At 44.9% G+C, this 26654-nt stretch overlaps 2 protein-coding genes and 1 pseudogene across 3 annotated transcripts in view; 1 reads left to right on the forward strand and 2 right to left on the reverse strand.

Moving 5' to 3' along the window:
* The window catches only part of LOC129822328 (uncharacterized), a 53208-nt gene extending 50170 nt beyond the window's left edge, over positions 1-3038 (reverse strand). For both annotated transcript variants that reach the window (XM_055880530.1, XM_055880529.1), the window contains exons 1-2: positions 2661-3038; positions 361-516 (exon numbers count right to left, since the gene is read on the reverse strand). In XM_055880530.1, the coding sequence (XP_055736505.1) occupies positions 361-516; positions 2661-2684 (180 nt within the window). In that variant the 5' untranslated portion in view covers positions 2685-3038. The remainder of the gene's footprint in view (positions 1-360; positions 517-2660) is intronic.
* Positions 3039-14844: 11806 nt separating this feature from the next.
* LOC129822657 (V-set and transmembrane domain-containing protein 5-like) lies at positions 14845-20842 on the forward strand. Its single transcript, XM_055881016.1, has 4 exons — positions 14845-15214; positions 19553-19879; positions 20162-20305; positions 20422-20842. Exons 1-4 carry the CDS (start codon positions 15148-15150, stop codon positions 20451-20453), a joined length of 570 nt encoding a protein of 189 aa, XP_055736991.1. The 5' UTR covers positions 14845-15147; the 3' UTR covers positions 20454-20842.
* A 540-nt stretch (positions 20843-21382) lies between these two features.
* Positions 21383-26124, reverse strand: LOC129822658 (mediator of RNA polymerase II transcription subunit 17-like; annotated as a pseudogene).
* Positions 26125-26654: the final 530 nt, after the last annotated feature.

Genomic DNA, 26654 nt, shown 5'->3' on the forward strand with positions numbered 1-26654 from the left:
GATTTAGCTCAGGTTTGTCCAGATAGCTAACTTATACCCATGACATGGCATTATATAAATTATAAACTATACAGTTGACAATTTCCTGTCATGAACGATCTTATCAGTGAGTATGTTGGGCACACAGAGAAGAGGAGCTACAGCTTTTAACATTTGGTCTATTCAAGATCAAGAGCTTCATTCTAGAAAATTGACTTCCCAATGAAAACTCAATCTAAGGGTACAAAGTGTGTGTGCGCTTGTGCGTGTGTGTGTGTGTGTGTCTGTATGTGTGCGTGCGTGTGTGAATGCATGCATTTGCATAGGTATGTGCATGCGTTTGTGCACAAGTGTGCACAATGCATATGTATGTGTACTCACAATGGAAATGGATCGTCCCGAGCCACGCCACTTGGGGTTTTCATCCAGCAGCACGGCAAGGCTACAGGAGCGGCTGGAGGAACGGCTGGGGATGGTGTAGACCTGGGCATCAGTGGAGTCCTGCACAGCCTCATACAGACTGTCCGTAGAACCCTCCTGGACAAACACACACACACACACACACACACACACACACACACACACACACACACACACACACACACACACACACACACACACACACACACACACACACACACACACACACACACACACACACACACACACACACAGAGTTAGTGACACAATCAGGGACACACTGTAGACTGCGTGGAATTGGCATGCTGACTGCAGCAAAGCCCACCAGAGCTGTTGCCAGATAATTTAATGTTCATTTCTCTACTATAAGCCGCCTCCAACGTCATTTTAGAGAATTATGCAGTACATCCAACCGACCATACAACCGCAAGCCACGTCTAACCACGCTAGCCTAGGACTTCCACATCCGGATTCTTCACCTGCGGGATTGTCTGAGACCAGCCACCCAGACAGCTGATGAAAATGTGGGTTTGCAGAAGCAAAGAATTTCTGCCCAAACTGTCAGAAACCGTCACAGGGAAGCTCCACTGCGTGCTCGTCAACCTCACCTGACTGCAATTCGGCATTGTAACCAGCTTCAGTGGGCAAATGCTCACCTTTGATTGCCACTGTCACGCTGGAGAAGTGTGCTCTTCACAGGTGAATCCCGTTTTCAACTCTACCAGGCAAATGTGGACAATGTGTATGGCATCATGTGGCAAGCAGTTTGCTGATGTCAACGTTGTGAACAGAGTGCCCATGGCGGCGGTGGGGTTAGGGTATGGCAGGCATAAACTAAGGACAAGGAACACAAATACATTTTATCAATGGCAATTTGAATGCACAGAGATAGCATGACAAGATCCTGAGGCCCATTGTTGTGCCATTCATCCGCCACCATCACCTCATATTTCAGCATGATAAGGCACGGCCCCATGTCGCAAGGATCTGTACACAATTCCTGGAATCTGAAAATGTGCCAGTTCTTCCATGGTCTGCATACTCAGACATGTCACCTGTTGAGCATGTTTGAGATGCTCTGGATCGATTTGTACGGCAGCGTGTTACGGTTACCGCCACTATCCAGCAACTTCCAGCCATTGAAGAGTGAGTTGACTGATTTCCTGAACTATAACTCAATAAAATCTATGAAATTGTTGCATGTTGTGTTTATATTTTAGTTCAGAAGACATCATTTCTCAGCAGCTCCTCTAGAACTGTCTTGATCCATTACATCTGAGCCACTACTGTGTATTACTATTTTGTAGTAGATCCTGATACACGTGGTGGTGAATAACAACAGAAACAACAACGCTGCAATCAAAAGCCTGAAGCAGCAATCACGCTTCTTCAACCTGATGACCTTGGATCAGTTCTGAGGACATGTCGGTCAATAATCCTGAACTGTGTTCAACATCCCCAACATCTGGCCAAGGAGAGGACTGTACTCCTCTAATACAGTTGTGCTTGTGATTATTTCCTTCTATAAATCTATGAAATCTCCTATATTTCGGTCATCTAAAAAAACACACGTCAAAGCTACTCTCTAGTTTAATAGTACTGTAATAACATCACTTAGTTGCTTCCATACACAATCACAGAAATGTACAGTACAAGACACAATTGCACTGCTTCCAAAGACTAAACTGAGATTTTATAGCACCATAACATTCATCAAAAGACGCTGAAGAAAAGCCCCACAGAAATCCTAGTCGGTTTCAGTCCCGCTGGGCTCAAATCCACCACCAAATCCTAGTCGGTTTCAGTCCCGCTGGGCTCAAATCCACCACCAAATCCTAGTCGGTTTCAGTCCCGCTGGGCTCAAATCCACCACCAAATCAAGCCATGACTCTCCAGTGGCGTAGCACAGTTTCGCGGGGCCCCCTGCAAGTTTCGAGCAAGCCCCCCCCATTTTGTTGGAATTTCTTTTGCCATGGGGAAGAGACAAAAATGTCAAGTTGTATAGCTAATCTCATGCGATTTTACACATTTTGCAGTGTGGCTGAGAAAAATGTTGCCGATTTAAAGCAAATTTTCTGTCATAAAAATGATCAATTAACGCTCGCCCCCCCCTCCCCCCTCTTCTTGCAGGGGGGGGGGGCTTCGCTAGTGTGCCTCTCACGCCACTGTAATTTTAGGAACACATCAGCCCCTCTTCAACACACACGTCTGAGAGAGAGAGAAGCCCTACACTCTGAAGAGAAATAAAAAAAGAGCCTTACCAGAGAGAAGCAGAAGAGGTTCATCTTTGTGGAGAGGAGAAACTATACCAGTCTCTTTCCCCTGGAGCTGGTGAGAGCAGTGTGGACTGGATTGAGATGTAGAGAGCGATGTGGACTGGATTGAGATGTAGAGAGCGATGTGGACTGGACAGAGCTGTAGAGAGCTGTGTGGACTGGATAGAGCTGTAGAGAGCGCTGTGGACTGGACAGAGCTGTAGAGAGCGGTGTGGACTGGACAGAGCTGTAGAGAGCGGTGTGGACTTGATAGAGCTGTAGAGAGCGGTGTGGACTGGACAGAGCTGTAGAGTGGTGTGAAGTCACTCCAACAGAAACACAACAGCCCTCCGCCAGTCGCTAGTCAAGGGCAGGCTGCCTGCCGTCTGCTCAGATTAATACCGCAATACCACACCCATCTCATAATCCAATAGAAGGAGGGACCATTACTCCATTTGACCAAAGAGACCTCACTCATTCACAAAAGAAGCCCCTCACTGGAGTACCAGAATAATAGATTAAGCCATGGGGTGGATAGAAAGTCAATGTTTCTGGGGCTATGCTTTCATAGGTTATTTCAGTGGATCACTAGTACTACTGAATGACGTGAACGGTGTTTTAGAGGTATTGAATTCATAATGGTGTGATGTTTTCCACTTTCAGCTTATGCATATTGCTGACGTATGTTCTTCTTTTAACAGGTCTGTTCGGGATGGATAGCTTTGTTCAGTATTTCAGAAGCACAGAGTCACTTCCTCTTTTGGTACCATTTCACAACCTTTATAATACTATTGAAAAGGCTTGAGCTCCTTTGACTGTGCTGCTGCTCTTTGACCTCCACAACAGTTCAAATAGTGTCCCCAACACATTCTGAAATTGCATTTTTGTCCCACCCAGGTAAATAATTGGAATGTGACACAAAACAAGGCAACTGTGTGCTTTAGGACCATGCGGACGCCTCTGAGTGGCCGGGTAGGCTGTTTGGAGTGTTTTCCAACATTAAAAGAAAATATATAATAATAATAAAGTTATGTCCCCCCACTTCTAAAACCAAAGTTGCACCTACAAATAGTGAAAACATTAGCTTTGTGATCAGCAATATTATCAGAAGTCTATTATTCATATCATTCACATTTGCAAACTAGCATTTTCCTATTTTCTGTAAACGATCAGAAATGTATTCTAAATAAATTGTACCTGGATAAGCCGATTCTCAATCAACTTCTGGGAAATCCTGGAAGCTCTTTGTTCAATTGGGTTTTGATGTTAATGTGATATGCACTCTACTTCCTTTTTTCCCCTTCCGCTTGGGAAATGTAAATGGTATAATTTAAATACAAAAATGTTGGTAAGCTGCCATTTCATAAATGCATTACTCTTATAAGCATTAATACTACAGTATTACCACAGTTGGCTATCCCACAACTCCATGAGGAAATACTACCTTGTATTAAAGTGCAATGGAAAGGGTGGTGACATTGTTGAATACTGCATAAAAGGAATAGTTGAAAATGTTATAAGATTCTTAGAAAAGTTTTTGGGGTATGAATTAGTGTTCAGAAAATACCAGTCAAGTCTCTCTCTCTCTCTCTCTCTCTCTCTCTCTCTCTCTCTCTCTCTCTCTCTCTCTCTCTCTCTCTCTCTCTCTCTCTCTCTCTCTCTCTCTCTCTCTCTCTCTCTCTCTCTCTCTCTCTCTCTCTCTCTCTCTCTCTCTCTCTCTCTCTCTCTCTCTCTCTCTCTCTCTAGGATTAAAGAAGTAGTCCATATCACATCTTAAGTTAAGTGTATTTTCTGCACCGCTTTCATCTCTTTCCCCTTCACCTAACCTGAAATGAGCTACAAGATTGGCACACCTGTATTTGGGGAGTTTATACCATTCTTCTCTGCAGATCCTCTCAAGCTCTGTCAGGTTGGATGGGGAGCGTTGGTGCACAGTTATATTCAGGACTTTCCAGAGATGTTCGATCGGGTTCAAGTCCAGGCTCTGGCTGGGCCACTCAAGGACATTCACAGACTTTTCCCGAAGCCACTCCTGTATTGTCTTGGCTGTGTGCTTAGGGTCATTGTCCTGTTGGAAGGTGAAACTTCGCCTAAGTCTGAGGTCCTGAGCACTCTGGAGCAGGTTTCCATCAGGTATCTCTCTGTACTTTGCTCTGTTCATCTTTCTCTCGGTCCTGACTGGTCTCCCAGTCCCTGCCACTGAAAAACATCCCAACGGCATGATGCTGCCACCACCATGCTTCCCCGTAGGGATGGTGCTAGGCTTCCTCCAGACGTAACGCTTGGCATTCAGGCCAAAGGGTTCAAATTTGGTTTCATCAGATCAGATAATCTTGTTTTCATGGTCTGAGTCTTTAGGTGTCTTTTGGCAAACTCCAAGCGGGCTGTCATGCTTACTGAGGAGTGGCTTCCATCTGGCCATTATACCGTACAGGCCTTATTGATGGAGTGCTGCAGAGATGGTTGTCCATCTGGAAGGTTCTCCCATTTCCACAGAGGAACTCTGGAGATCTGTCAGAGTGACCATCGGGTTCTTGGTCACCTCCCTGACCAAGACCCTTCTTCCCCGATTGCTCAGTTTGGCCGGGCGGCATGCTCTAGGAATAGTCTTGGTGGTTCTAAACTTCTTCCATTTCAGAATTATGGAGGCCACTGTGTTCTTAGGGACCTTCAATGCTGCAGACATTTTTTCGTACCCGTCCCCTCGACACAATCCTGTCTCTGAGCTCATAGCTTGGTCTTTGCTCTGACATGCACTGTCAACTGTGGGAGATTATATAGACAGGTGTGTGCCTTTCCAAATCATGTCCAATCAATTGAATTTACCGCAGGTGGACTCCAATCAAGTTGTAGAAACATCTCAAGGATGATCAAAGGAAACAGGATGCTGCTGAGCACAATTTCGAAATCTCATAGCAAACAGTCTGAATACTTATGTAAATAAAGTGTTTCTGTTTTTTATTTTTAATACATATGCAAACATTTCTAAAAACCTGTTTTCACTTTGTCATTATGGGGCACTGTGTGTAGACTGACGAGGAAAACGTTTCATTTAATCAATTTTAGAATAAGGCTGTAACATAACAGAATGTGGAAAAAGTCAAGGGGTCTGAATCCTTTCTGAATGCGCATATTGAGAGGTCTGTAGGTCTCAATATCTTCCCTGTTAAAATGAAGGTTGTGCTGATTCTGGTGACTTTTGTTCTTTACTGTAAGTTAGGCAACTGCATGGGTTTATCATAAAGCCTGCTTAATGACAGTGTCTCTTATGATTCAAAATAGATATTAAAACAATAATGGAAAGCTGTATACCAGGCCGCTAATTGTCTACATGTGATGTAGTTGTTGGATTATAATGGGAAAAGGAAACAAATAATTTAATTCATAAATTCATTTGTATAACATTTCGTTAATTTGGTTGAATGCCAAACATGACATTCATATCATAATGTATTGTTTTAATGCACAATGTCTAATCCATTTTAGTGCTGTTTCTGTAAACTGTAAATCAGTTCCTGCCTTTTCTGGGCAACTATAAATTGACAAAAGTGGTCTGTAAGATCAGAGAAAGCAAGGTTTTCTGGGATTACATTTGCTCTTTTGTTCATGGGATGTGTGTTTTATACTGACCCCTTTATGAGGACTGAATGAAACACACTTCACATGATGTGTAAAGGAGTGAAGGTTGCCTGTCTAGTGCTCCAGGGTTATTTTTAACACCCACAAATCCTCAATCTCCAAATTTTGGAGCTCTAATGGAAAAGGAAATAATGGCTGGAAGATAAATACATATCTAGACGGGACCATTATTCCCCGTTTAATTAAGATGACCAGCCATAGACCACCCACTGGGCCCGCACTGGCTGAATCAGCATTGTTTCCATGTCATGTCAATGAAATTACGTTGAACCAACATGGAATAGACGTTGAATTGACGTCTTGACGTGTGCTGAGTGACGACATTTAAACATTTGCCTTATCTACAGTTATGCAGAATAAGATGATTTTATATGTATGAAGTCTTCCTCTTTTCTCCCTCAAAAACATACGCTTACTTCCATTTTCTTCATTCTTAATCTCTCAAAAACAAAGCAAACTACACCATGATCAAGCATACTTTTTTCAGAGGGAGGGAGAGTGGAGTTGAGTTGCCAGGTGAGTCGTACAGGTTCTCCATAACTCCCCCTCATCGGAGGGATTTAGGTAATCCTGCCTGCCCAGATGCATACGGCTACAACAGGCAGGCATTGTCACTGTCTGGCGACCCACATCCCAGCAGGAGGCCATGAGCCAGCATGACCCACTCAGGAGCATCAGGAGAGAGAGGAGATTAGGAGAGGCTACACTAGCTGCCTGGCTGGGGCGCCTCTAAGTATTCATTTATAAAAGTGACACACCAGCATCACAGCTCAGGAATTGGAAATCCTCATTACTGTAAAACCTCCACATCTGTGAATATCATAGTTTAATGGCATTAATTCAAGCCATAGAAGGACAGCAGAAACAGATGAATCATTCAAAGGACTTGCTGTACCCCAACGTATTGATAGATTTATAAGGTTTTGTTTTTGTTAAGATTATCACAAATAATAGCACTGCCTTTACTGATAACTTCTTTATTGAGGAAAAATGTACTTACTACGACTGTGATATGTGGTTGTGATGAATGCACTAACTGTACGTTAGATAAGTGTCTGCTAAATGGCTAAAATGTAAATGTAAGTAATTCAAAGGTTATAATGTATCCCCATATTCTAACGTATTTCCCCCACAACGTTCCACTGTATTTAAACAGAAGGTGAAAGTGTTTAGTCAGTAGCGATAGTTCTCTGTGGATCATGTCAGTTCTCACAAAGGTCTCCCTGGCAACCTTTCACTCCATCTCACATTGCCTTATAGTTGCATTTGGGTCCTTTTTAGGCAAGGCTGTTAGAACAACTTCTACATGCTTACCTATATTTAATTGAAGGGATCCAAATGGCCCTTTGAAACCAAACCACTTCACAGCACAACACGTGTTGACTTGCTTAGAACTGAGAACAGTGGTTTGTGGTAAACAGTGCCTTCTTCAGGTCAAATATAGTAAGGTTGGCATTGTGTGAGCTTCCTCCTCAATAATGCAAACTCTCTTGTTACCAATCAATATTATGTCCTCACCAGGGGAGAACTACTGACCCCTCTTATTGAAGCCATGGGAGTTCAAGGCCGACCCGGTACTTATTATTTCTCATTATAGTGAATGGAAAAATGTCAATCTTCACGGTCAATCTTCGTGTAAAAAAAAATAATTCTAAGACAATCATCATCAATAATTGCTTCTAATACACTAGATGAATGTCCTTGAACCGATTATTATAAGGATAATTTAGTTGTTAATGGCAGTCTGCACTACCACGGTCGGCCTTCAACTTGAGTCAATGAGAGGGGTCAGAGGCGGCAGCACTGAACTAGCCTGCAACGTCACTTCCTGAATGAGTTCAGACTGTGCATGTTGTCTCCATGAGACGCCATCGTAACCGACATAGATTCAAAGCGCTATAGAGAGAAATATTAATGCCGTCTTTTTGTAGGCACCATCTGCCATGGTTTGTTGGACAAAGCTTATGAGGAAATTAATGGCATTTTTTTGTGGGGGGGGGGGGTAAACACTGAAAATAAGGTATGTGGTAAACACAGGCTTAGAAGATCTTATAGGTTTTGTTCTATGAGATAATCTTAATCAGCTAACGTCACTTTTTGTGAATTTTGAAAGATTTATGTCATTTAAAAAAGCACATAAAGGCTTAATAATTCATGAAGATCATATTATCTCATAGAACAAAATGTATAAGATCTCCCAAGCCTGTGTTGATCACATACCTTTTCAACGGTTATCTCGAAACCCTATTCTTTCCCCATAGGATGGTTGAACAAATTAGAGGTAACTCATTTCCGTGTTTTAAGACTACAAACTGGTGAGCTCTATTAAATCTTCACATAGGAATAAATGGTGGCTTTGATGGCTTTGTCCATTCATATACAGCCATTGGTCCTCACCCCAAAAGTAGACGAGTCTACAGATATAGGATCTTAATTTGACCAGTTTCTCACAGCAGTAAAATAATCCTGCAGCAACGAGAAATGGGAATTATTGTGTGGATTATAATTAATTAAAATATTTGTTACTATAATTTTTGTTAGAGTAAATCAAGTATGAGATTTTAATGTGGTGATTATTTTTTGTGGGGGGTGGCACACGGGGTGGTCGGCGGAGCCGAGGAATGAGCCAGAGACCGTAAGGAAGTCGAAGGAGGAACTCGACGAAAGATTCCGGAGAGAGGTGGTGGCGATGAGAGTGCTGCAGAGTGGGCGTGCTGAGGAGCGTGACACCAGTCCGGTGTCATCTGCACCAGTTTCACGCATCTGGCCTCCAGTGCGCCTCCCCAGTCCGGTACGTCCTGTGTCTCATCCACGCACTCGCCCTGAAGTGTGTGTTACCGTTCCGGTACAACTTGTGCCGGTTCTACGCACCAGGTCTCCAGTGCGCATACACAGCCCAGTACGTCCTGTGCCAGCTCCCTGCACTCGCCGTGCGAAGTGTGTCATTGTTCCGGTACAATTTGTGCCAGTTCTACGGACCAGGTCTCCAGTGCGCCTCCACAGCCCAGTACGTCCTGTGCCTCCTCCTCGCACTCTCCCTCAAGTGCGCCTTCCAAGACAGGTACGTCCTGTGCCTGCTCCCCGCACTCGCCCTGAAGTGCGTGTCACCAGTCCAGTGCCACCTGTACCGGCCCCACGCATCAAGCCTCCAGTGCCCCTCCTCAGTCCAGTACGTCCTGTTCCTCCTCCCCGCACTCGCCCTGAAGTCCGTGTCACCAGTCCGGTGCCACCTGTACCGGCCCCACGCATCAGGCCTCCAGTGTGCCTCCCCAGTCCGGTACGTCCTGTGCCTGGTCCTCGCGCTCGCCCTGAGGTGCGTGTTACCAGTCCGGTACCACCACTGCCGGCCCCACGCACCAGGCTTCCTGCGACAGTTCCCAGTCCAGAGCTTCCGGCAACAGTTCCCAGTCCAGAGCTTCCGGCGACGGTTCCCAGTCCAGAGCTTTCCCGGCGACAGTTCCCAGTCCAGAACTTCCGGCGACAGTTCCCAGTCCAGAGCTTCCGGCGACAGTTCCCAGTCCAGAGCTTCCGGCGACAATTTCCAGTCCAGAGCTTCCAGTGACAGTCCCCAGTCCAGAGCTTCCGGAACCTCCAGCGATGGTCCACGGTCCGGAACCTCCTGCGACGGTCCACGGTCCGGGAACCTCCAGCTCCAGGGCAGAAGCCTACCTCTCCGCCGATGCTCAGTCCGAGCACGGCATCCAGTCCAGCTCCATGACAGGAACCCTTCTCTGCGACGATGCCCAGTCCAGGCACGGCGTCCAGTCTCGCTCCATGGCAGGAGCCTTCCTCTGCACCCATGTCCAGTCCAGGCACGATGTCCAGTCCCGCTCCAAGGCCGGAGTCTTCCTCTGCGCCGGTGCCCAGTCCAGGCACGGCATCCGGTCCCGCTCCATGGCAGGAGCCTTCCTCTGCGCCGATGTCCAGTCCAGGCACGGAGTCCAGTCCCGCTCCATGGCAGGAGCCTTCCTCTGCGCCGGTGCCCAGTCCAGGCACGGCGGTCAACTCAGCTCCATGGCCGGAGCCTTCTTCGGCGCCGGTGCCCAGTCCGGGTGCGGCGTACAACCCAGCTCCATGGCCGGACCCGTGGTCTGGGCGGGGGCAAAGTCCCGCACCAGAGCCGCCACCGACACTACACGCCCACCCAGACCCTCCCCTATAGAGTCAAGTTTTGCGGCTGGAGTCCGCACCTTTGGGGGGGGGGGGGGGGGGGGTACTGTCACGCCCTGACAATAGAGAGCCTTTTTATTCTCTATTTTGGTTAGGTCGGGGTGTGGCTAGGGTGGGTGATCTAGTGCATTTATTTCTATGTTGACCTGGTATGGTTCACAATCAGAGTCAGCTGTTTATCGTTGTCTCTGATTGGGGATCATATTTAGGCAGCCATTTCCCCACTGGTTTTTGTGAGATCTTGTTTCTGTGTAGTTGACTGTGAGCACTGCTTGAGCTTCACGTTTCGTTTGCGTTTATTGTTTCCTTTATTAAACATGTGGAACCCAAATCACGCTGCACGTTGGTCTTAGTATATTTCCAGTTCGTACGACGAGCGTGACAATTGCCATTATATGATGCCTTATATGGAATACAGTACAACTAAAGGAGTCTTTATTGAAAACATGCCCACGTCAGGGGAGATACCTATTTAGGAAATCCCTAGCTGCTAGGCTGCTCAGTCCTGGTCCTGGGGGCCATCCTGTGTGTTGTCACTCTGACCTTGGCCTAGGATTAGCTGTTTCTGTGTGTTGATGAATGTTTGTGGTGTATGTGTTTTATGTTGTTGGATTTTTTGTTTCCAAACCTTTCCCTTGGTAATTAAACAAATTAGGCGTGAATTGGGAAGGAAATTGTGTTGGGAGCAGATTTATAGACTAGACTGTTGGGGGTCGGGAGTGCAGGAGGCTCGGGCTGGCTGGTCGGTCTGTCTGAAATTTGATATAGAGGATGTCTCACTAAGAGAGAATAAAGTGTTGTATCTTCAAAAATTCACCTCACCTCTGTCATAGACTGGTCTTCCCTGTTTCACATCTGCTCCTGCAACGCCCTCTACTGCTCATCCTGTGTCTTCTTGACCTGCCGCCACTCCTCCAGTACTCTCTCTCTCCGTCTCTCACTCTTTGTGTGTGTGTGATTGTGTGGGTGGGGACAGATGTGCTGGAGTCAGAGCAGATCCCCACCAGCTGCAACCTGTTCCATAATCAAGACCTCTACAAACACTCAGCCCTGCCACTTTCACGCTGCCAGATCGTAATCTCTGCTCAGTCAGTCTAACTGCCTTGCCGTTTGTTACTATTCAGATCCTGTTATCCTGTTGTGCCTGTTTTCCCTTGCCTGATGCTGTTTTCCTCTCCGCTACAGTTCTGCCCGCTCTGACTCTGGTCCCTGTCTCCAGTCCCACGTCTCGTTTTCTTGCTACTCTGTCCTGGATTCCACACTCTACTTTGCCCTTGGAATCCCCTCCAGACCTGCTTACCCTGTCTCAACCCCTCTAGCTCCAGCCTCAGCCTCCGCACCTGGTTTCCAGCAACCCGCCCGAGCTTCCCCTGACCTGCACTCCATCTCCCCCCTGTGTTTCAATAAATACCTTGGTTACTTCATCCCAGTCTGAGTCTGCTCTTGGGTTCCCCTGTTCCACTCCGTGTAACACCCTGGCTACCTGAACCTGCTGAGACCCCTGTCACCATCTGATCCTCCTAAAATGAGGCATGACAAAGAATGACCTTGATGTACATTTATACATTATATTATCCAAGAATAGAATCTATGGTTCAATAATTGAAATTACCATTATTCCCAGATCCCAGACTGTAGATTTAATCTGCTGTCCTGTAGCTACTGTAGATCTACCCATCAACTCAAGATGGAGCTTTGTATCAGTCACTGATATTGTTAATATACTGCAAAATTCACCTGAGCTCCGTAGACTGGTCTTCCCTGGCTGTGTGACCCTGCAGGGACACCTGTCACCATCTGATCCTGCTAAGACATGATGAGCATAGTGTTGTGTACTGAATGCACTAAAAGGGCTGCAGGTCCGACAGAGATCATTGCAGCGCGGTAGTCATTTTTCATGCTGTGGGAGGGTGCTGTTGGTCAGACAGAAGACTTTGGGATGAAAATATTTTTGTTGTCCCATAGATTATTTGGAGACGGTCCTCTTTCTGCTTTGTATCCAGAAATCTACATATTGTATTAAAATCACATATTTTTTCGCATTATTCACACACTCAGAATTCACTTCTTCATCTTCAGTACTTCTCCTAGTTTGGCTTGCGAGTTCAAGTGTGCCTAGTATGTGTGGTCTCATTGAAATAGAGTAGGCTGCCTACATGGGCGGAGAATCACGTTGCAGTTAACTTGAACATGAAATTAACTTAAATATTATTAGACTGTAGTTTACTACAGTGTCTGTAAATAAATATTGATAATGGAAAGAAGTGGAGGGCGTGCAACCAAAGCGAGTCGAAGTACAATCAAAATATGTAATCATCAATAAAAAAGAAAATGGCACAATGCGCACATAGCTTAGGCTACTAACATTTTCAATAAGTATTGATTAATCTCTGCCTGCAAATCGTCCTCCTAAAAGGTAGGCTATATCCTATAGGCCTATGCAAAACGTGGCAAGTGTTGCAGTCATCATTCTTGCTGCTTCCAGTTCAGTAGCCATACCTGCGAGATCAGGTGCGCATGTGGTATCAATTAAATAGAGTAGGCTATAGCCTATGCACAGGAGGTTGGTGGCATCTTAGTTGGGGAGGACGGGTTTGTGGTAATGACTGGAGCAAACTAAGTGGAATGGTATCAAATACATTAAACACATGGTTTCTATTTGTTTGATGCCATTCCAATTGCACCGTTCCAGCCATTATTATGAGCCATCCTCCCCTCAGCAGTCTCCACTGAGCCTATGCATGGGCGGAGAAGCACGTGGCCGTTATCTTTCCAAGGAAATATACTTCCTAAATAGGCCTATGATTAGGCTATATTTTACTACATTGCCTAGAAACAGGCCAAAATATTGATCATCCATATTTCTCCGTCTGAAAATCTTCCCACTCCGAAAAGGTAGGCTATAAAAAGTCTCTCGAGCTCTGCTCTCTTCAAACTACATCTAGAATATTAGCTGATATAGCCCAGTAATTCAATGTTCGGGCCATGTGAGAATCTCTGGTAAGTTACTTCTTCATCTTCTTCATCACCTATTTCTTAAGTTATTTTTGCACATTTGATATTGCCTATAGGGTGCAAATTTGCTGGCACCATGGCTGGCAAATGAGTTGCGTCACATACACCTAAAATAACTTTGGTTGGGTTTGGGACCAGTTCTTGCGGTAGCTGGTGGGAGTCGGACAGAAGTCCAGTGGGTGCAGGTGGGAGAGGGATGAAGAAATTAGTCCTATGCAGAAGTCTACTGTGCACCATGACAGTGAAGCCTGTAATGTTAGAGCTGTTTATTACTGTGTCAGTGTGATAAGTAAGGAATTAGCTAGGGAAACTGACAGATCAATAACGTTACATAGCCATACTGACTAATACTACTCACATTTCACTGAAAAATCCTAAGAATATCAATCTTCAATCGTTTGGCAGATGATTTCATCGTTTGATTCAGGTTTAGTGTGATTGAGGCAAAATAATAGCTAATGTTAGTCAACTTTTGGCCAGGTCTCTCTCGAATGATAAATCAACTGGCGAAAGCTAGCCAAGTTGATTTACTTCTGAAACAGGGCAAAACAAAGGCTACAAAACATGTCCATGCAAACAACAGCTGTTAGACAGCGATATGAGCTGGCTATTATTACTATCTCACATATAACTACAGGCTAGAGCTGACCTGGCTGTGGTAGCTACTAGCTAGCATAGCTTATTAATTCACCTCAGTCGAGAGCTAATGAAACATTAGCTAACGTTACATGTCAGTTAAAATAATAGCTCAGCATTACAAATAAACACTCATTTCTTTTTTTCAGTTAAGATAAACAGCAGTTACCTTGCCAACTACATCAGTCAAAACCAAACCTTGGTTTGGTTTTACAACTCTGTAAAAGAGCGTAACACATACACACTGAACTATGCTCAACTCTCCCGTGCGGGTCCAGCCATCCTAGTCCTAAAGCACACCGTTGTCGCTTTTTGTATCACATTGCAATGATGAAACTGGGGGGGACAAAAATGCAATTTCGGAATGTAGGGGGGACATGACACCTCCGTCCCCAGTGAAAGTCACGCCCCTGATTATCTGCCTCAAAAATAAGCTATTGCAACAGTGACCAGGCAGCAAATAGGCAAAGTGGATCTGTGATATACTATATTGTGACTTCTGTTCATGTGGCCATCATAAGGAAGTGCAGTCATCTCAGAAAAGACACTCCTCCCTGTCTGACCTGCTCAGCAAGGTGTGTCCAAGCTCCAATACCACTTATTCATCCCACGTGGTGCATTTGTGGGAGGCAGTACAGGGAGGCCGTACAGGCGTGTCTCTCTGTGTGTTTCTGCATGAGTATTTACTCTGTTATTGGCTCCCTCTCTCTTACTCTCTCTCTCTCTCAGTGCTTGTTTCTTAGTGTGAATGTTTACACAGTAATCTCCTGCTGATCCTGTCTGATGGGTGAGGTGCCGTTGCACAGGCAGAGCAGCTTAGGTAGCCGGAGAACACAGAGCTGAGAAGGACAGAAGAGAACATCAACAAGAGATATACTGCTTTCCACCAGATTATGACATTAACAAAAATAAAAAGGAAGGAGGAACACAGGAAATAATGGATTTTGAGAGAAGAGCAAAGCAAATGCTCCAGAATGTGGAATGACCCAGTAGACACTCCGTACTGGTGAGAATAGATGGACCTGGGGTTCTAATGTGGCTCTGGAACACACAGGAAGTCGCTCTTTTCTTCAGCATCACATTGTATGTGTGCCACCTAGGTATGTATCCTATCCATACATGGAAACACTTCTATGAGCATGTATCCATATATGGACATACTGATTTGTATGTGTTTAAATGTGAGTGTTTGTGTGTTTAAGGGCATGCCTATGTTTGCCTCAGAGTGTATGGTATATGCCAAGCAATTTCAGAAGAAACTTTCTTCTGGTATCGGTTGACTAACTGTGAGTGTTTCACAACTTTTGCTCTGATGTGGTTTGTACCGGTGAAACAGAATGATAGTGCACTTAGACACACAGTGGTTTGTTAATTCCCCAAAACCTAGATAGGGCGTGATGGTTTCAAGGCATACCTCTGGCAGCCATAATGTTCCTCTGTCATTCTTTGCATGCTTCAACAAAATTCTTTGTGCATGCTTCATCTTGTGTGCACACACCTTTAGTTGGACTGGTGTGTCTGGACTGGTAGGCCAGGATCGAGGCAAAGATGAACGGAGCAAAGTACAGAGAGATCCTTGATGAAAACCTGCTCCAGAGCACTCAGGACCTCAGAATGGGCCAAGGTTAACTTTCCAACAGGACAACGACCCTAAGCACAGTGGCTTCGGGACAAGTCTCTAAATGTCCTTGAGTGGGCCAGCCAGAGCCCGGACTTGAACCCGATCGAACATCTCTGAAGAGACCTGAAAATAGCTTTGCAGCAACGCTCCCCATCCAACCAGACCGAGCTTGAGAGGATCTGCAGATAAGAACGGGAGAAACTTCCCAAATACAGGTGTGCCAAGCTTGTAGTGTCATACCGATGAACACTTGAGGCTGCATTCAAATCAAATCAAATCTTATTTGTCACATGCGCCGAATACAACAGATGTAGACCTTACAGTGAAATGCTTACTTACAAGCCCCTAACCAACAATGCAGTTTAAAAAAATACATTTATAAGAATGAGAGATAGAAGTAAAAAGTAATTAAAGAGCAGCAGTAAAATAACAATAGCGAGGCTATATACACGGGGTACCGATAGAGAGTCAATGTGTGGGGGCACCGGTTAGTTGAGGTAGTATGGACATGAAGGTAGAGTTTTTAAAGTGACTATGCGTATATGACAACAGAGAGTAGCAGTGGTGGAAAGAGGGACAGAGGGGGGGGGGGGGGGGGGGGCAATGCAAATAGTCTGGGTAGCCATTTAACTAGAATGCTCAGGAGTCTTATGGCTATGGGGTAGAAGCTGTTTAGAAGCCTCTTGGACCTAGACTTGGCACTCCGGTACCGCTTGCCGTGCGGTAGCTGCCAAATGTGCTTTAACAAAGTACTGAGTAAGTAAAGGGTCTGAATACTTATGTAAATCTGATATTTCTGTTTTTTATTTGGAGTAAATTTGGCAAAACGTATAAAAACCTGTTTTTGCGTTGTGTGTAGATTGATGAGGGAAAAAACAATTTGATGAATTTTAGAATAATGCTGTAACCTAACAAAATGTGGAACAAGTCAAGGGGTCTGAATACTTTCCAAAGGCACTGTTTACGGTCCGTACCGCCTATACACACCCTGTATATATATATATATTTATATATATAGTACCAGTCAACTGTATATATACAGTTGAAGTCGGACGTATACATACACTTAGGTTGGAGTCACCACTCCACAAATTGCTTGTTAACAAACTGCATTTTTGGCAAGTCGGTTAGGACATCTACTTTGGGCCTCCCGGGTGGCGCAGTGGTAACTGCGCCACCAGAGTCTCTGGGTTCGCGCCCAGGCTCTGTCGCAGCCGGCCGCGACCGGGAGGTCCGTGGGGCGACGCACAATTGGCATAGCATCGTCCGGGGTAGGGAGGGTTTGGCCGGTAGGGATATCCTTGTCTCATCGCGCTCCAGCGACTCCTGTGGCGGGCCGGGCGCAGTGCGTGCCAACCAAGGGGGGCCAGGTACACGGTGTTTCCTCCGACACATTGGTGCGGCTGGCTTCCGGGTTGGAGGCGCGCTGTGTTAAGAAGCAGTACGGCTGGTTGGGTTGTGCTTCGGAGGACGCATGGCTTTCGACCTTAGTCTCTCCCGAGCCCGTACGGGAGTTGTAGCGATGAGACAAGGTAGTAATTACTAGCGATTGGATACCACGAAAATGGGATAAAAAAAAAAAAAAGGACATCTACTTTGTGCATGACACAAGTAATTTTTCCAACAATTGTTTACAGACAGATAATTTCACTTATTTGACTTGTATCAGAATTCTAGTGGGTCAGAAGTTTACATACACTAAGTTGACTGTGCCTTTAAACAGCTTGGAAAATTCCAGAAAATGATGTCATGGCTTTAGAAGCTTCTGATGGGCTAATTGACATAATTTGAGTCAATTGGAGGTGTACCACCTTCAAACTCAGTGCCTCTTTGCTTGACATCATGGGAAAATCAAAAGAAATCAGCCAAGACCTCAGAATTTTTTTTGTAGACCTCCACATGTCTGGTTCATCCTTGGGAGCAATTTCCAAACCCCTGAAGGTGCCATGTTCATCTGTACAAACAATAGTACGCAAGTATAAACACCACGGGACCACGCAGCCATCATACCGCTCAGGAAGGAGACGCGTTCTGTCTCCTAGAGATGAACGTACTGTGGTGCGAAAAGTGCAAATAAATCCCAGAACAACAGCAAAGGACCTTGTGAAGATGCTGGAGGAAACAGGTACAAAAGTCTATATCCACAGTAAAACGAGTCCTATATCAACATAACCTGAAAGGCTGCACAGTAAGGAAGAAGCCACTGCTCCAAAACCACCATAAAAAAGCCAGACTACGGTTTGCAACTGCACATAAAGGACAAAGATCGTACTTTTTGGAGAAATGTCCTCTGGTCTATTGAAACAGAAATAGAACTATTTGGCCATAATGACCATCTTTGTGTTTGGAGAAAAGAGGGAGAGGCTTGCAAGCTGAAGAACACCATCCCAACTGTGAAGAACGGGGGTGGCAGCAGCATGAGGTCGGTGTGCTTTCCTGCAGGAGGGACTGGTGCACCTCACAAAATAGATGGCATCATGAGGACGGAAAATTATGTGGATATATTGAAGCAACATCTCATGACATCAGTCAGGAAGTTAAAGCTTGGTCGCAAATGGGTCTTCCAAATGGACAATGACCCCAAGCATACTTCCAAAGTTGTGGCAAAATGGACAACAAAGTCAACAAAGGATAAAAAAGTCAAGGTATCGGAGTGGCCATCACAAAGCCCTGACCTCAATCCTACAGATAATTTGTGGGCAGAACTGAAAAAGTGAGTGCGAGCAAGGAGGCCTACAAACTTGACTCAGTTACACCAGCTCTGTCATGAGGAATGGGCCAAAATTCACCCAACTTATTGTGGGAAGCTTGTGGAAGGCTACCCGAAATGTTTGACCTAATTTAAACAATTTAATGGCAATGCTACCAAATACTAATTGAATTTATGTAAACTTCTGACCCACTGGGAATGTGATGAAAGAAATAAAAGCTGAAATAAATCATTCTCTCTACTATTATTCTGACATTTCACATTTTTAAAATAAAGTGGTGATCCTAACTGACCTAAGACAGGGAATTTTTACTACGATTAAATGTCAGGAATTGTGAAAAACTGAGTTTAATGTATTTGGCTAAGGTGTATGTAAACTTCTGACTTCAACTATATATATATATATATATATATATATATATATATATATATATATATATATATTTATATATGTATATATATTCTGGACTCTGACATTGCTCGTTCTGATATGTCTTAATTTCTTTATTTTTACGTTTTGGATTATGTGTGTATTGTTTTGTATTGCTAGATATTACTGCACTGTTGGAGCTTGAAACACAAGCATTTCACTGCACCTGCGATAACATCTTCAAATCTGTGTACGTGACCAATAAACTTTGATTTGAGATGAAGCGACACGCTAGAATCACATGCCAATGTGTCATCTCAAAGTAATTTGATGGCAGCAAACCCATCATACAGTATAAAAACATGTTATGTAAATGTCTGTGAACTGAAAACATTCTGTCTTTTGTGGAGAGGTTGAATATTAACTGGTGGTTATGTAAGGGAGTAGGGTAAAGGGGGGTATTTCTTCTGTCAGAACTGAGTGGCCAATTGGGCTCTAAAAAATAAAAAACTGAAGTCAGTTGATCCATTGCTCATAAAAAAGGCAAGTGGGAAGTTAGAAAATTACTATGGTGATAACATGTCAATAACACATCAGTGTGTGGGTAATAATATGTTGACTTATATGAATCTAAAATACATGTCAGATATATCAACTTCTCTTTATCTGTCATACATTAAAAAACACTGTTCCTCTCTCTTTCCCTTCCTCCCTCCACTATGTACTTCCTCCGGCAGCTGGAGCCATCTCAATACGGTCTCCTCAGCAGAGTCTGACCAGGCCTGTCCAACAGGATGTGTTGTTCTCTGTGGACATCTCCTGTGTTGGGATTCCCACAGTACAGTGGACCTTTATGTCTGGCAGGGTGAGCAGAGACATTGGGGCGTGGCAACCTGGGGGGTATACCAATGTGTCAGAGGACTACATGGACAGAATCCTCACGTACACTAATGGATCTATGGGACTTTCAGACCTACGTATTCAGGACACTGGCTTCTACGTGATCACGGTGACTGAACTGTCCGGGAGCAGCAAAGATGCAGGATTTGTCTTGAATGTGGAAGGTGAGTGAATGGTGGATGCAGGCCTATATCACAATGTGGCATTTTGCTTTAGGCTACAGTGTTACAGTGTTTCATCATAGTTGACATTTACAAGAACCCCTTTATGGAACTGTTTTCCTCTCAGTCCTGGAGGCAGTTTCTGCAGTGGCCTTATGGTGTTATTGAACAGTATCTTTATGAGTAGTTCAGTACAAGTGACCTTCATTGAACTCTACCATTATGAGTAAGCTAGTTAGTGGAAGTGAGAATGAACATGGCGTGTTCTCCCTCCCTGTGTTGTAGAAGTTCTGTATGAGGACCTCCAGTACCTAGCAGTGTTTGCTGTAGTGCTGGCCTCCCTGGCAGGCTTCCTCATGGTCTCCATGTGGCTCATGGACAAAGCCTACAGCCAGATCAATGCATGGAGACAGAGGAGGCAGATGCCAGGTAAATACTTTTAGAAGGATTTTGGTAATATAAATAATTAGTAATTCAATGACAAGTTTGATTGTTCTTGTGTGTACGTGGTTCATTGAATTTCTCATTTTCTGTATTATCTCCAGAGAATGATGTAACTGAGCTGCAACCTCTCTGATATGAAGATCTGAGAAAGCCAGATGGGACTGCCCAACAACCAATATGAGATATAATGAAAGACTCATTTTATAAATCAATGAAAGCATCCACAGAGTGTAAATGTCACCAAGTTACTGATTCCAGGAACAGATGAAGGATTATCAACCTACGTGCCTCAAGACAAGCTGCATGTATTATTTTACTGTACATAAACTGTATACACAACAACTGATATTAGTCCACACGATTTTATGTAAGGAAACACACTGACAAGTGGAAACAAAATATATTTTTGTTTTCACAGCTGAGGTTTTCAGTTTCTTTTTCTGTAACATTTAAAATATACAGTTGAGGTCGGAAGTTTACATACACTTAGGTTGGAGTCATTAAAACTCGTTTTTCAACCACTCCGCAAATTTCTTGTTAACAAACTATAGTTTTGGAAAGTCGGCTAGGACATCTACCTTGTGCATGACACAAGTCATTTTTCCAAAAATTGTTTACAGACAAATTATTTCACTGTATCGCAATTCCAGTGGGTCAGAAGTTTACATACACTAAGTTGACTGTGCCTTTAAACAGCTTGGAAAATTCCAGAATATGATGTCATGGCTTTAGAAGCTTCTGATAGGCTAATTGACATCATTTGAGTCAATTGGAGGTGTACCTGTGGATGTATTTCAAGTCCTACCTTCAAACTCAATGCCTCTTTGCTTGACATCATGGGAAAATCAAATGAAATCAGCCAAGAACTCATTTTTTTTTTTTTTATCTCCACAGGTCTGGTATATATTAATAATAATAATACATTGGCACAGGTAAGTCAAATGTCCAAGCAAATCCACAAACATCACTGCATGATTTCCACAAAAGTGGATCAAGTTAGGATTCAGCCCATATTCAGCCCAAAAAATCAGAGATAGCTAGAGAGTGTGATAGTGGCCGGACCTAAGGACAGGGGGTGAGGGCTGCCATCAGAAGATCCATCTTGTAGACAAAGTTGCGTCCCTCCATCTTGCTCCAGTGGACCTCTTTGTAGGGCCCTCGCAGGTGGTTCCACTTCCCATCCTGGATGACGTCAGACTTGGGCAGCTCCTTGTTCTGGCTGCGTGGGAACTGGACCAGGAGCTTACAGCCACTCTCTGGACCACTGCGCACTGGAAAACATACAACACATTCATTTGGACAAATATTAGCATTATCTTAAGTTTCAGTCATTCAGATCATCACATTCGTTTTCAGACTAAATGAGCTGTTTATTAAGGTGCATGACGGTCAATATGCCAGTGATTGATTGAAGGACGGTACCTGAGATTGCGTATTCCCTGTTGGAGGAGGCAATGGAGATGGCCGAGGCACTTCCGATGCTCTCCACAGAGCCGAGGCCCAAATGGTTACTGAAGCTCAGAACACGCCAACTCATCACTTCAGCCAGCTGCTGTACCGCATGGACCTGCTGCTGAGACATCTGCAGTACCAGGGTACAGGGGGGCACTGTTACTCACTAGTTCAGACAGGAAGCTAGATCAATACTTTGAAATAGATTTGAATAAAAGTTTTCCTGGAGCAATAGGACGTGAAAAACTACAGCAGGTCTAGCAAATGCATCTAGTCATGCATTTTAGAACATACAGCAAGCATTTTAGGTGGCTTCTAGCTATACTTGACTGTAATACAGAGTACATAAACAGCAGGTGGTGATGTGAGAGCAGTCACTCTGTCCCCTGACCTGGGAGAGGAGGTAGTCCTGCAGCTCCGGGTCCTGGTGAGAGAGGGTGATGACACTGTGCACCACTCAGATCTGCTCAACCCCTGTTCAGCTACAGCTGGATAGACCTGCACACACGCACAGAAGGTCATGGAACATTCTTTCTCCATGGTCAAAGTTTTATCTAGACAAGACCTTTACCGAACATTGACAAAGCTGAATAACTGCCAAATTAAATTGTTGGTAATTCATTAAGGGGAAACCTCTTCTTCTGTTGTTTCGAACACGGAACCTACCTTTTTCCTTTTAATTAATTCTCTACTCTCACCAAATGTTCTATTCTAGAGGATATGTCGCCAATTCCTGGAGCAGAACTGTATTCTCTAAACACTGTCCCCCAAACCATGTATAAAGAGCACTCTGCCTCTGTTGCTCTGGCCTAGCCAGTCTTCCTGGCTTTAACAGTACTTTGTCTCTGTTGCTCTGGCCTAGCCAGTCCTCCTGGCTTTAACAGTACTCTGCCTCTGTTGCTCTGTCCTAGCCAGTCCTCCTGGCTTTAACAGTACTCTGCCTCTGTTACTCTGGCTCAGCCAGTCCTCCTGGCTTTAACAGTACTCTGTCTCTGTTACTCTGGCCTAGCCAGTCCTCCTGGCTTTAACAGTACTCTGCATCTGTTACTCTGGCCTAGCCAGTCCTCCTGGCTTTAACAGTACTCTGCCTCTGTTACTCTGGCCTAGCCAGTCCTCCTGGCTTTAACAGTACTCTGCCTCTGTTACTCTGGCTTAGCCAGTCCTCCTGGCTTTAACAGTACTCTGCATCTGTTACTCTGGCCTAGCCAGTCCTCCTGGCTTTAACAGTACTCTGCCTCTGTTACTCTGGCTTAGCCAGTCCTCCTGGCTTTAACAGTACTCTGCCTCTGTTACTCTGGCTTAGCCAGTCCTCCTGGCTTTAACAGTACTCTGCATCTGTTACTCTGGCCTAGCCAGTCCTCCTGGCTTTAACGGTACTCTGCCTCTGTTACTCTGGCCTAGCCAGTCCTCCTGGCTTTAACGGTACTCTGCCTCTGTTACTCTGGCTTAGCCAGTCCTCCTGGCTTTAACGGTACTCTGCCTCTGTTACTCTGGCCTAGCCAGTCCTCCTGGCTTTAACAGTACTCTGTCTCTGTTACTCTGGCTTAGCCAGTCCTCCTGGCTCCTGCTCCACTTACTTGCAGATCTGCTCGTAACCCTGGGAGGTGATGAGGACTTTGACACTGGACTCGTACACATCGTTGATGTTGGACCAGTGGGCCTGGATCTGGGGGTCTTCTATACGGCTGGCCAGGTTGTCGATGGTCCGCGCCGTCCTGAAACAGACACAAGGGGTGGACTTGCAGTCAATGTTGAGTTGCTGTCCTGTAAAATTCTAATTCAGTAACAAACGGTTTCATTGTGCCAACATTTTCCTGATTTGTGATTTTACAACAAAGATAGGAGGTGCTTTGACTGAAACAACAAGCCTGACGACAGGAGAGAAGACTTTTATAAAAATGTTGAAAAAGAAAACAGTATAACAGTATTAGCTTGTCATTGATGTGTGATGTGGTGTGTGTTTGTGCCTACCTGCTGCGTAGGAAGATGTGGCCTGTTTGATGATCTTCTCCAGTAGGCCCTCATTCAGCTGCAGGTTGGAGATCTCCGCCTTGTCGTAGGCCATGGGCCCGGCCATACACTGCCTCTTGTGGCCAAAGGTGGCGCTAGCTGGATGGGGCATCACTATCGAACTCAGGGTCTGCTTGTGGAACTGTGGGTGGGAAGGAGGGGCATTTATATTGATCAATATGTATCACAGTTCACACAATCAGCAATGAAAACACATGCATATGTATAAGATATATATTTTTTAACACGGGGGACTTAGTTTGGTCAGTATCTGTCTGAGTACGAATTTTCCATAGGCTACAATAACCCTCCTAAAAGCAATGTAAAGAGTCCTCACCTGGAAAGGGTTGGGAGATGATCTGGTTCTTGACTACGATATGGGACTTGATCTTAACCGCCTCCCGGGACAGCAGGGCGAAGATCTCCTTACAGAGCAGCACGTTCTGTGCAGCTTCCAGCTTCACATGCCATGGCTGAGTACCTGCTTTAGCTTTAGGCTGCCTCCTGAACAGGCTCACAGTGCCTAGGTCACCTATGTCAGAGGCTTGTTTCTGGATTGAAACCTGGAAGACAACACATAACAATATTTAAGAGGCCAGGCCAAACATTGACATCACAAGGACGTATGTTCTCTGAGCTGAGGAAAAGTTCAAGAGGGCCAGCAGTCTTTATTCACTTTGATGTAAGCCAATCCCTCCAGATCACTGGGGATCTGGACATTCAGTGGACAGTAATCCTCTGGGAGCTTCTTGTCCAAGTCGATGTCCATGTTCTTTATCACCTTAAAGGTGCCGGTAAGAGGAAACAAGGATCCTGCAGAGAGAGACATGGCATTAGAAATGAGCTATATAATGTCAGAAAAAACACTGAATGTGCAGAAGGTGGTAAATACTGCAATGACACTAAATGAGCCATTTGAGCAGACTTAAAGCCTCCACACCTGCACTCCTGTAGCTGAGGTCTCCCAGGATCTTGTCTCCTACTTTGCATAGTTTCCACTCCGAGCGGAGCCGCTCTGAGTTGAAGTCCCTCTGTCTTCTGTTCTCCTGGTTCTCTGCCACTGACTTGGTTAGTTTCTCTGCCCCCTTCAGGAGCAGCTGAGCTGCTGTGGCCAAAGACTTCTTCTTACAGATGAGCTGGAACACCTGGGGTGTCTAGAGTAGGGTGTGAGGTAGGGATTGGGGAGGTCAGGGGAGAGAGAGTGAGGTCATAGGTACATGTCAAATAGTCCAAAGTGGCTTCATCTCCTTCATCTGCAGTGACCTCAAAACACAGGATAGGTCAAAATAAGCAATATGTTGGATGTGTATTGTGTACCAGGAATTTGCTTTCATTGTCATTCTAGTTCTTCCACATCAGTGCAAAAAGAATGAACCACTTGAGACTACGGAGATGCATTGAAAAGATTGAAGTCGTGAGTAAAGCCACCTAGCTAGGCCAACCTTTCCGGCCGAGGGGTCCTGGGACACTGGGTCCAGGGCCATGTACTTCTTCTCCTTGACTACGCTGAGGATGTCGTATAGCACACACATCTCTGTCAGGGAGATGCGCAGGTTGTTACGCACTGAGTCCCAGGGCCACAAGGACGGCTGGAACTTCACTGTGGCTGGAAGAAGGAGCAAGTATCAATCAACCATTCTATTCAGACCAACTCCCTACAGAGCGCTTAATAGAAACATAAATCTTGCTACAGATTAGGGCCAGGGCCATACCTGTAGCATGGCAAGGAAACAAAACACGAAGCAGATTTAACTTCTTTAGGAAAACAGCCCTAATGTTGGAAACAAATGTTGTTATGTTGTCATTCAGAGTCACATTTTTTCCCCAAGCTATAGCACACAATATTTTACAAACAGCTTGTTTTTAAAGGACCAAAAAGTGAGTTCTGCTTTGTGTTTTCATTTTTGCCATGGAACAAATATTACGATGTTGGTATCGTCACAGCCCTGCTACAGATGTCTATCAGATGGTCTCAGGAACACGTATGGTGGTTTTTGCATAATAACTCTCCAAGGCAGAAAGAAGGCAGAAAGAATCACTTTACAGTCAACTAATGAAGCTGGTGTAGACAAACACTGAATGTGTCCATGGGGTGAAATACATTCATCCTCCTCTGGCTTTTGCTTCCCCTATTACTGGGGGTCCCTGGGCTCTGCTTCAGTCCCCTCTTCATCGGAGTCTGATCCCTGGCCAAAGTCGATCCTCTGGGCTAGCTTGGCCAGGTTTTGGGACATGGACAAGGGAGGGACATATGTCTCCATGCCATCTCGAGACACCTCCTGGACCTGCTTCTCGCAGGACAACTCGATGGCGACACGCACTGCTGGACCACCACCCGACATGATGATGGCGAAGCGTAATCAGACCCAAAACTTCACACACAAAACCATTCGATTCACTACATCTTACCCACCATGACTATGGTCACAGACCAGGGAAAGTCTAGACAAATAAGTAGCTTGCTAAACAGACTACAGCTAGCCATGTAGTAAATATATACTGACCAAAAATATAAACACAACATGCAGCAATTTCAAAGATTTTACTGGATTACAGTTCATAGAAGGAAATCAGTCAATTGAAATAAATTCATTTGGCCCTAATCTATGGATTTCCCATGACTGGGCAGGGGTGTAGCCATGGATGGGCCTTGGGGGGCATAGGCCCACCCACTGGGGAGCCAGGCCCACCCACTGGGGAGCCAGGCCCAGCCAATCAGAATGAGTTTTTCCCCACAAAAGGGTCCTATTACAGAGAGAAATACTCCTCAGCACCCCCCCCCCCCCCCCCCCCCCCATTTAATTGGATTTATTTAACCTTTATTGAACTAGGCAAGTCAGTTAAGAACAAGTTATTATTTACAATGACGGCC

Source organism: Salvelinus fontinalis, chromosome 24, assembly GCF_029448725.1.
Source record: "Salvelinus fontinalis isolate EN_2023a chromosome 24, ASM2944872v1, whole genome shotgun sequence".
In the NCBI taxonomy this organism is placed as follows: domain Eukaryota; kingdom Metazoa; phylum Chordata; class Actinopteri; order Salmoniformes; family Salmonidae; genus Salvelinus; species Salvelinus fontinalis.

Bases quoted from the DNA above. Each gene is read 5' to 3' on its own strand.
- LOC129822657 (XM_055881016.1), top strand. From the start codon at position 15,148: ATGTGGCTCTGGAACACACAGGAAGTCGCTCTTTTCTTCAGCATCACA. The intron at 19,880-20,161 runs GTGAGTGAATGG...CCTGTGTTGTAG, and splicing joins ATTTGTCTTGAATGTGGAAG to AAGTTCTGTATGAGGACCTC. The intron at 20,306-20,421 runs GTAAATACTTTT...TATTATCTCCAG, and splicing joins ACAGAGGAGGCAGATGCCAG to AGAATGATGTAACTGAGCTG.